Source organism: Neovison vison, chromosome 6 (assembly GCF_020171115.1).
Source record: "Neovison vison isolate M4711 chromosome 6, ASM_NN_V1, whole genome shotgun sequence".
Taxonomy (NCBI): domain Eukaryota; kingdom Metazoa; phylum Chordata; class Mammalia; order Carnivora; family Mustelidae; genus Neogale; species Neogale vison.
Window position 1 is genome coordinate 16,642,236 of NC_058096.1, and position 11,885 is coordinate 16,654,120.

General features: G+C 37.3%; 1 protein-coding gene across 1 annotated transcript; it reads left to right on the top strand.

Annotated features, from left to right (window-relative positions):
• The first annotated feature begins 10,724 nt into the window (after window positions 1-10,724).
• On the top strand, window positions 10,725-11,612 carry LOC122910341 (deleted in azoospermia-like). The gene is given in 1 exon segment (XM_044254989.1): window positions 10,725-11,612. A coding segment is annotated over 1 exon segment (888 nt).
• The last annotated feature ends 273 nt before the right edge of the window (window positions 11,613-11,885 follow it).

The window sequence follows — 11,885 nt, forward strand, 5'->3', positions numbered from 1 at the left end:
ACTGGCTCACAGCAGCTTCCGGAACAGAACACTTTTCCTGTAAGCCCTAGAGAGTCAAGCTGCCACATCAGCCCAAGTGCCTACAGAAAACAGGCTACAAGGAAAGTCAGCAACTGCAAGTTCTTATTGCTTTAACCTTTCCGCCCACACTGAGGAAATTCGCAGCAAAGTACATCTGGCCAAATGAAGAGAAGCAGAGAAAGATAGCTCTGGAGGAAATATCGTGGCCTTATATCCCTGGATGAAAATTCAGAGTTCGCGAAGCCTGAGAAAATTAACTTTTTCCGCAGCAGAAGTCGTGACATTAAATTTAACATTTTGGGTGGTTTTCTGACAACAATTTTTGCTCTCTCATTAATCCCCAATGAAAAAAAGTACTAAGTCCAAGTTAAAATTAGAGCCAGGCCAGTGAAAGGCCGTGAATTTGTAGAACTTAGAGTTCAGTGTGCTATAGATTTAAACAGTTAAGCCTGGGAGTTTCAAGAGAAATCAACTTGGATTCAGGTACAGCTAAATCAATTCCAAATCCTCTGGCCTACAAAATGTAGGGTTTCCTGCCTTGATGGATTGCACTGCACTTGGGTGCGCTCAGAGGATGTGAGAGAAAAACAAAATTAAATGCTTTTAAATTGACTCAAACCGCTGGATTGCTAACTTCCAACACACGAAAATAACAGCATTGTAAACGCACATTGCAAAAACTAATAACAAAACATACAAAAATCACACATATTAACACATTAAAAAACCCCAACAACATAAAAATCATATTCAGAGGGCTTGACCTGCAAGGGCAATAGACTCACCAAAGAGGTCACTTGGCTGCTATGGAGACATTGAAAGAAACAGAGCAAGCTTTCTTTTCCGGTGAAAGATCAAGCTGCTTAGTTGGTACCTGCTCTCTAACCCCAGGCTTACTGTGCAATTAGCTGTCCAACCAAGAGATCCATTTAAGAGATATTTAACATATATTTAAATGTTTGCATATTTAAATTGATTATGTATCTTCAATGTGCCTCATACCACTTGGGAACTGAGAAAGTAGCAATGCCCAAAAGACGAAGAAAACAGCCCTGCCATCTTGGAGCTAGCACACAAATTCCACACAGAAACAGTGATCAGATAAAATGATCCATAGATAGAGATAAGATGATTATATCTCTAAAGACAGACAGGTCAACGACATCTTCCAAATTCCTACATCAGAGACTCAGGTGTAGGTCTAGTTAGGTTAGCTATGGAAGGAGGTTACAGATGGAGATTATCGGGGTGGAGGGTGTTAAAGACCCCTTCCCTGACTTACCACAGAATATACGTAGTCATGGGGGCACCTGGGTGGCTCAGTGGGTTAAGCCGCTGTCTTCGGCTCGGGTCATGATCTCAGGGTTCTGGGATCAAGTCCTGCATCGGGCTCTCTGCTCAGCGGGGAGCCTGGTTCCTTCTCTCTCTCTGCCTGCCTCTCCATCTACTTGTGATTTCTCTCTGTCAAATAAATAAATAAAATCTAAAAAAAAAAAAAAAAGAATATACATAGTCATGCCATTGACTGGGCATATTTAGTATTTTAGATCATAAAGTCTGGGTTCCTCTTGTCAATTATATTGGCAGAGAGGAAAGACATCCCTTGGCCAGCTGCATCACTTGTTGCCATGGCTTTCACAAAAATGGAAACACTGTTTTCTAGGAGAGTTCAAATACTAGAATTGAAAATCTTGAAGTCATCATTCATTCATTCATCTCCAATATACAGTCACCAAGTTCAGCTGCTTGCTTTTTCTGACCTCCTCACGCATATTAACTTCAGAAAAGAACGATCTCAAATAGCGCCTGATCAATCTCTCTGATTCTGGGCCCCTTTCACTACATGCCATTTTGTCTTACCAACTGTTCTTAAATATTAAGCTTATCACTGACTTTCTCCACTTAGAAAGCTCCAATAGTGATTATCTAATGTGTTGGGTTTAAATTCTACTCACTGGCAGCAACCTACGAAGCCCGCCTTGCCCTTCATGCATATGCAGTCACTGCTTCAACCAAACTGGCTCATTCTTCACACCAACCTGGACCGTGGGCTATTATTTTCTGCTTGCTTCTCACCCTCTCCCTGACTCCCTCACTTGCCCCCTACCTCTTTTCTTCCCTTCCTTCTCCTCTTCTTCTGCTTTCTTTCCTTCCTTCTTTGCCTCCTTCATTTCTTGTCTTTTTCAAACACCTTAAGTGCCAAGTCACTTTAATAGGATTGACATCAACCATACTGATAAAAATAGAGGAAAAATAAAAATTAATGATAACAGTCTTGACATTTGTTGCTGGGAAAAGAGCAAGAAGATTGATACTACACTTAGTTCCTGAGGATATGAAAAACAGGTATTTATATAAGTAGATCACCATAGTACTATTTGGTACAAATTATGCAGAGGGCAATTGGTAATGACCACAGAAAGTGAAAATGCACTTGGCCTGTAGAAAAACAATGCCATTTTCGAATTCATCTTACAGATGTATATGTGTGTGTAATGGATAGAATGGCTATTCACTGTAGAAGTTTAGTTGTATTGTGTTTTTTTTTTCATAGCAAAAAATTAACAAATATTCATCCAAAGAAGCTGTTTAATAAATTTTGCACATAGAATCATACCTAACTAGACAAATAAAATGTATCTATTTATTGAATTAAATAAGATTATTCTTAGACAAGATTAAGTAAGACTTATCAATAAGAAAAAAAGAACAAAAATGTATGTATTTAAGTGGGAAGATATTCAAATACATCGATTGCAGGATGAAAAAAGGCAAGCAAGTTGCTAAACATTATATATATGCTATAGTATGTGTAAAAACTGGAGAAATTAAGAAAGCTACCTGTATATCCATAGATATATTCCAGATGAGTAGATGAGGAATTGGAAACACTGCCATTAAACACAGGAATCGGGACAAGATAGGAGGAAAACTTTCCACTAAATGCCCTTTTGAAATCATAAAATTTGAAAATGTATTTCTCAAGAGAGAAGTTCCTACTAAACATTGCAGCTAAACTATGTTCTCCTTGTCACTACATGCTTCAGTTAGTGGGTTCTTTATCACTTAGTACGAAATGTGGCTTCAGTGTGATGGTGACCAAAGAGTAGTTCCGAAATTCCTGGGAGTTGGTTCAAATTTTGAGTTACATGTTCTGGTGTCTGGGAAGGTTCTCAACCTTATTTTAATGATTTTTAGCATGGATCTAGCTCTGAAAGAATGTGGCATGCAATATGATGGCAGACCTTCCACATTTTGTGGACCATTGCATATCCAGGAATCTACCACATGTCAGTGAATATTTCTTAATGTCGGTATTTTTTATATTTGAGAATACCCGAATCCTGGAGACACATCAGTACCTCTGAAAATTTCAAAAAAACTTTAATGATTGTGGTTTCCAAAGGAGCAAAAATAAGTATGAAAAAAAACTGGTGACACAACATTCGTTATGGACTCCATTATGGTTGTAAAAGTCAACATATATATTTTTGTCAATTACAAATTTCATAGATAATTAAACATTATACCAGATACGAAGAGAAAAACTTGTCATCAGAATAGTTTTCTTTTTTTTTTTTAAAGATTTTTATTTATATAGATGACAGAGAGATACAGTGAGAGAAGGAACACAAGCAGGGGGAGTGGGAGAGGGAGAAGCAGGCTTCCCGCAGAGCAGGGAGCCTGATGTGGAGCTTGATTCCAGGACCCCAGGATCATAACCTGAGCTGAAGGCACAATTAATGACTGAGCCACCCAGGTACCCCTAGTTTTCTTTTTTTAAATACCCTTAAAACAAAAACAAATGCTTTATTGGATGAAAATTTTTTGTATATTATTACTTATATTTCATATATTTTAAACATATGCTTTTTATTTAAGAGATTTTTTAAAAAATATTCCATTTGGATTGAAGGATTTAACCTAAATTTTCAATCCTTCCAGCAAATTCCTCAGCAGATTTTCTTTTGCTTGGCATTATATAAACACTGGGATTATTTACTGAATGGGAACCAAACCACAAAGTTCTACAGCCAACTTCTAAAAAAAAATTAGCTCATAGAAGCTTCAACATAGTATGTTTTTTCATGTGACTTCTTTTGAGTTGCTTATACTTTTGTTCACATGTCTCATTGCAGTAACTTTGAATGCAAATGTTTATGCATGCAGCAAAACCAGAAACACCATTTTACTTTTAAACGGGGGCACTAGACTCCTTTAATATGGAAGCAAATATGTAAATATGTAGGAGTCATTTGATTTTTGTTTCATCAAAGTTAAACTGAAACATATTAAGCAATATCTTGATTTTAATAAAATAAATGTCTTGGTAATATTCTGCCATAAGTTATTTAAACTTTAAAAATAAATCTTTCTGATAATATGATTTGAATATTAATTGCTTTTCTCTTTGCTAGCTCTTGTTTAGAATAATTTTAAAGATGTATAAGAGAATGTTTTTACCTTGTATTTATTGTGACTAGCTTTTTAAGCCATGTTGAGAAACACGGATTTTTAAAAATATGTTTATCTGAGTGTAGTTGACACACAATATTACATTAGGTTTCTGATATACAACATAGTGATTCAGCTTCTCTATATCATAAGCGTAGCTACCGTCTGTGACCAGGTAACACTATTACAATATCATTGATTGTATTCCTTATGTTGTGCCTTTTATTCTCCTGACTTATTTATTCCATAACTGGAAGTCTGTATCTCCCACTCTTCTTCACTTATTTTACACATCCCCCTACCCTCTTCCTTTAACCATCAGTTTGTTCTCTGTAGAGAAATGTAGATTATCCTAAAGCTAACGCTTTCATCTCATTTTTTAATCCTAATTTTGTTGATTCTTAAAGGATAGTCTCAGATTTACTAAAAATGGATACATTCAAAAACATTATTTACTTTTAATGCATACAAGGAAGTCTTATTTTTATTATTTAATTATTACTGTTATTATTTTTAGAGAGGGAGGTGTGGAAGAAGTAGAGGGAAAGAGGGAGGGAGAGTCAAGCAGGCTCCATACCCAGCATGGAGCCAGACATGGTGTTCCATCTCACAACCCTGAGATCATGATCTGAGCCAAAATCAAGAACCAATGGAGCCACCCAGGCACTGCAGAAATTCTTCTTTTTAATATGTAAAAATGGGTTGTATTTCAGGGGTATTGTGACACTTGGGACTTGTTCACATGAGGTGGAGGATACAATTATAAGATGAGCTGTGCTCATGTTCACGACAAAATTCCAGGCACCAACTGAAGTCATGTTTTTAGGCATTGGGATGATTCTCCATGGTATTGGAATTGTCCTTCATGAGCCTGTTCCTTAGCCTTCTTAAAAAAATGTTAAGGAGTGTTAACTCTTACAGATTTAATTCTTATGGATGTATTTAAATATAACCCATGATTTTAAATAGTTCCTTTGAAGTTGGCCCCCTTAACCTTGATGACAGCAGTCTCAGCAGCTTTACCTAACACTGCTCTGCTCCCATCTAGCTTTTGGAATCAGCTCTGACTTCATAGTCAGTTTCACTTCTCTTTAAAGCTCCTCTTCTCTCAGACTCCAATTTGATAGTCTGAATCTGCCATTGGAGACCCCCAACTTCTGCCATGTACCTTACTACTCTGCTTTATAGTCATGGCTCCTGGAGCTCCAAAGCCTAGTTCACAAATCCTGAATCTCCTCTGCTCATATGGTAAATTGACAGATTTCATTACCACTATATCCAACTCTTTAGGATTGCCTGGTGTCCCGTGGAAATGGTTAACGGAGGACTGAAACAGTTACAGCTCAGAGGTTGCTGGCTGTTCAGCTAAGAACATCAGGAATATGATACAAGAGACTGGTGAGGCATTCCCCAGAGAGTTGTTAGTAACTGAGATTTCCACCAAAGCCATCTGTACAACATCTGTAGGAAATAATTGTCCAATGCCAATAGTTAGTGCTTCTTTGCTCCCATTAGGACCACTGAAAATGAACCATTCAAGAAATTCACAAGGTTTTGGAAGCACATGCATCCAAAAAATAATGATAAGAGATCTTTGAGTTAGAAGCTGTACTTGGTTATCAGGAGTTCTACACATCCTATTGTTATCCATTACTGAAACAAAAAAGCTAAAATGACTGGAATTTATAAAGAGAATTGTCAGTTTGAATATTGACTAGTGAAGCATCCAGACTGGTACGTTTATTCTCTTCACATTTCAATTGTCTTTGTTTTATTTTATTTTAAAGATTTTATTTATTTATTTGCCAGACAGAGATCACAAGTAGGCAGAGCAGCAGGCAGAGAGAGAGGAGGAAGCAGGGTCCCCACTGAGCAGAGAGCTCAATGTGGGGTTCGATCCCAGGACCCCGAGATCATGACCTGAGCCAAAGGCAGAGGCTTTAACCCACTGAGCCACCCAAGGTGCCCCAAGTGTCTTTGTTTTAATCACTGCTCTCTATGAGAAATATATATTTATTTTTTAGCTTTATTAAGATATAATTTACATATACCATTGTGTAAACTTTGAGGTATACATTATACTGATTTAAAGCACTTACATATTGCAAAATTATTACCACTCTATTTTTTTTTAATATTTTATTTATTTATTTGACAGAGAGAGATCACAAGTAGGCAGAGAGGCAGGCAGAGAGAGAGGGGGAAGCAGGCTCCCTGTTGAGCAGAGAGCTCAATGTGGGACTCGACCCCAGGACCCTGAGATCATGACCTGAGCTGAAGGCAGAGGCTTAACCCACTGAGCCACCCAGGCACCCCACCACTCTAGTTTTAACTAACACCTCTATCATATCCTGTTTCATATTTTTAGTCAAAATATTTAAGATCAGCTCTCTTAGCAATTCTCAAGTATATGATGCAATATTGATAACTATACCACCATGCTAACTAACCACCATGCTGTACACTAGATCTCCAGACCTTGTCTTATAACTGAAAGTTTGTACCCTTTAACTAACATCTCCCCATTTCCCCACTCCACAGCCCCTGATAAGCACCATTCTACTGTCTGAGTTTGTTTTTTTTTATATTCCACCCATAAGTGGTATCATACAGTATGTGTCTTTATCTGATTATTTTACTTAGCATCATGCCCTCAAGGTCCAGCCATGTCACAAATGGCACATTTATTTTTCTTTTTCATGGCTGAATAATGTTCACGTGTGTGCATGCGCATCTTCATCCATTGACAGATACCTAGATGGCTTTCATTTCTTGGCTATTATGAATAATGCTGCAATGAATATGGGAATGCAGATATTACTTCAAGATCTCATTTTAATTATCTTGGAGTATAAACCCAGAGCTGGGGCTGTTGGATGATATGGCAGCTTAACTGTCTGATAAACTTTCATACTGTTTTCTCTGGCGATTATATCAGTTTACTTTCCCACAAATGGGGTAAAATAATTACCTTCCCCCCCACCATAGTCTCACTAGCATATATCTCTTGTCTTTTTGGTGATGGAAATTCTAAGAGGTGTGAGCTGATACCTCACTGTGGTTTCAATTTGCATTTCTCTAATGAATAGTGATATTGAGCATCTTTCTGTGTATCTGCTGACCATTTATGTGTCTTTTATTTAAGATTAAATTCCTCTGTCTATTTTAATAGATTTATTTGTGTATTGTTTTTGCTTTTGAGTTTTATGAGTTTATATATATCTTTATATTAACCCCTTATTAGATACATGATGTGCACATATTTTCCCATACCATAGGTTGCCTTTTCATTTTGTTGATTATTCATTTTTCTGTGCAAAACCTTTTTAGTTTGATTCCTACTTATTAATTTTTCCTTTTATTGTTTGACCTTTTAGTGTCGTATCCAAAAAAAGCCTTGCCAAGACCAATTTCAAGAGGCTTTTCTTTTTCCTTTTTTTTTTTTGTAGTTTTACAAGAATGTATGTTTTATAGATTCAGTTCTTATGAGCTTTCTTTCTGTTTAATAAGAAACAACCTGTGTTGGCAACTCAGTAGCTTTCTCATCCTGCATCTTTTTCAAGAGGTGCATAAACCCAAAGATCTATTTGCAGTGTGAGCAATTTTAACCTCCCCAGTCCAAGCTGTTGGCCAATAGTATGCATTTTTTACAGATTTAGTTCTTATGTACTTAAAACCTTCAGTTTATGTGTTCAATCCATTTCAAGTTAATTTTTGTGACTGGTATGAGATGGGGAAAAATTCTGTTTTTCTGCCTGAGGTTATCCAGTTTTCTCGACAACTTTATGGAAGAGATTTTGTTTCCTAGTGAGTATTCTCGGCTTCCTTGTCAAATATTAGTTAATTTACAAGTGAGGGTTTATTTCTGGGCTCACAATTCTGTTCCATTGGTCTATGTTTCTATTTTTATGCCAGTACCATTCTGTTTTTTATAGTATACTTTGAAATCAAGAAGTGTGATACCACCAGCTTAACTCTTTTTCACAAGATTGCTTTGGCTAATCACGGTCTTTTTTGGTTCCTTACAAATTTTATTTTTCTATTTCTGTTAAAAAAAAAAAAAACCTTTGGAATTTTGAAAGGGATTGCATTGAGTCTACAGATGCCTTTGGGTAATATGGACATTTTAACAATATTCATTCTTCTAATTCATGAACACGGGTTATCTTTCCATTTATTTGTGTCTTCTTCAATTCCTCTCCTCAAAATCATGTAGTTTTCAGCATACAGATCTTTCACTTTCTTGGCTGAATTTATTCCAAAGCATTTGATAGTTTTTGGTGCTATTGTGAGTAGTTTTCTTTCCCTTCTTCTCATTTTATTTATTTATTTTTTTAGATACTTCATTGCTAGTGTATAGAAATACGACTCATTTCTGTATGTTGATTTTGTATCCTGAAACTCGACCGAATTCATTAGTGTGTTTTGGCAGATTTTTGATGGTTTTTCTAAGATTTTCTCTACATAAGGCTTAATAGTGCCATCTTATTGCTTTCTGTCTGTTTTATACTTCTCTTTTTCCTCTCTCTCTTGCGGCCTTCTTTTGTGAGTTGGTTGGCATTTTTTTTTTTCCCTTCACCTCACTTAATATATCATCCCACTTTCTCCTGACCTGTAGGGTTTCTATTGAGAAATGATCTAGTTCATGGTATTCCATAGATCTTAGCTAAACTCTCTGGCCTATGAATTCTCCCCACCAATCTTTCTTCCTTTTTCATAAAACACAACCTATGTTGGCGAATCAACAGCTTTCTCATCCTCCTTCTTTTTCAAGAGGTGCAAAAGCCCAAAGATCTATTTGCAGTGTGAGCAATTTCAGCCTCCCCATTCCCACCGGCAGACATTTTCTGATAAATTTCCTTAAAGTCTTTACATGATTCTAAGTAGTGGATTATACTCTATCCATTTGAAAATGAAAGAGAGTCATACTTATATTTGCTTTGATAGAAGGTACTCCCTACTTTGGGGACAGTGTTGGGCAGCTGTGGGACCACATCCTTAAGAAGATTGGGAATCCATTTTTCAAGTTGAAAAGGTCTACTACACCAACAATATTTCTGGGGCCTTGCTTTAAGTTCAGGCTGCTACACCAAAGTACCATAGACGGAATGGCTTATAAACAACAGAAATTTATTTCTCACAGTTCTGAGTCTGAAAAGTCCAAGAATAAGGTGCCAGCAGACTCATGGTGTGGTGAGGACCCGCTACCTGGTTCATAGATAGTAATCTTCTCATCATGTCCTCACATGGCAGAAGGGGTGAGGTAACTCTCTGTAGGGTCTCTTTTATAAGGACATCAATCCCATTGATGAGGGCCCCACCCTCATTATCTAACCACTTCCAAGTGGGATCTTTCTAAGATCCCACTTCCAAATGCCATCACACTGGAGATTAGATCTTGATATATGAATTTTGAAGAGACACAGGTGTCCAATCTATGGCAGACCTTAAGAAGATTCTCAGAGCCTGTTAGAATGATCTTTGGCTCCAAACCTCCTTTTATTTATTTTTTAATATTTTATTTACCTATTTGAGAGAGAAAGAGAGGGAGAGGGAGTGAGAGAGAGGGCACAAGCTGGGGGAGAGGCAGAGGGAGAAGCAGATTCCCCACTGAGTAGGGAGCTCAATATGGGGCTTGATCCCAGGACCCTGGGATCATGACCTGAGCTGAAAGCAGACACTTAACTGAGTCACCCAGGTGTCCCACAAATCTCCTTTCATTTTGAGAATATTTTGTTCACTTTTGAAACTAGGGGTCGGAGAAATTTTGTTTCCATTCCAATTTGTTTTGTTCCTTATTTATTACCTCTAATTAGCTCATCTCTCCCTCTTCGTATATTATTTTAAAAGAAACAAAAGAAGCCTAATAATGCTTTCAATATCTTACCTGGGAATGATTTGTCAAGGTTCACAAGATAATTTTGTTTGTTGTTTTGGTATCATATTCTCCTACAGTAGGTTTTTTGTTTTGTTTTGTTTTGTTTTGTTTTCCTTCTTTGTTAGCTTCCACTAATAATTTTTTTCTGCCATCTTTCAGATCTCAGCCAACAGCAAGCCAATCCAGGGGCAAAACTGCTTGGATATCAGCTATCTACAGACATATGGATGAGCCTGTCCAAGAGCCTGAATGAGTCTGTCCAAGAACATCACAGAGACTACATGGCTGTGTCCAGCCCAAATTACAGATAGACAAATTTGTAAGCTAAAAAATTGGGTGTTTTGAGAGGGAACTGCTAGCTGCCACCATCATGTCTGCTGCAAATCCTGAGACTCCAAACTCAACCATCCCCAGAGAGGCCAGCACTCAGTCCTCATCAGCTACAACCAGCCAAGGCTATGTTTTACCAGAAGGCAAAATCATGCCCAACACCGTTTTTGTTGGTGGAATTGATGTTAGGATGGATGAAACCGAAATTAGAAGTTTCTTTGCTAGATATGGTTCAGTAAAAGAAGTGAAGATAATCACGGATTAAACTGGTGTGTCCAAAGGCTATGGATTTGTTTCATTTTATAATGATGTGGATGTGCAGAAGATAGTAGAATCACAGGTAAATTTCCATGGTAAAAAGCTGAAACTGGGACCTGCAATCAGGAAACAAAATTTATGTGCTTATCATGTGCAGCCTCGTCCTTTGGTTTTTAATCCTCCTCCTCCACCACAGTTTCAGAGTGTATGGAGTAATCCAAACACTGAAACTTATATGCAGCCTCCAACCATGATGAATCCTATTACTCAGTATGTTCAGGCCTATCCTCCTTATCCAAGTTCACCTGTTCAGGTCATCACTGGATATCAGCTGCCTGTATATAATTATCAGATGCCACCACAGTGGCCTGCTGGAGAACAAAGGAGTTATGTTATACCCCCGGCTTATACTGCTGTTAACTACCACTGTAATGAAGTTGATCCAGGAGCTGAAGTTTTGCAAAGTGAATGTTCAGTTCATGAAGCTACTCCATCCTCAGGAAATGGCCCACAAAAGAAATCTGTGGACAGAAGCATACAGACTGTGGTATCTTGTCTATTTAACCCAGAGAACAGACTGAGAAACTCTCTTGTTACTCAGGACGACTACTTCAAGGATAAAAGAGTACATCATTTTAGAAGAAGTCGAGCATTGCTTAAATCTGTTTGATCCTCTCTGCTAACTTTCTAGTCTCGTGGAAAGTTGCTGGTTTTGATTATTAAGAAGAGACTGAAAGTTTTCACTATTATAGAAGTTTAATTCTGAATTATTATAACTCACACTCAGACTTTCTTACATAAGTCGTGGTAGATTGCCTAGTTTTATTTTACATTGAAACTGTTCATTAGATATTTATTTAGAAACTGGTTCTGTGTTCAATATATAGTTGAAAGTAAAAAATAATTGAGACTGAAAGGAATAACTTTATCTGTAAGGATTTTT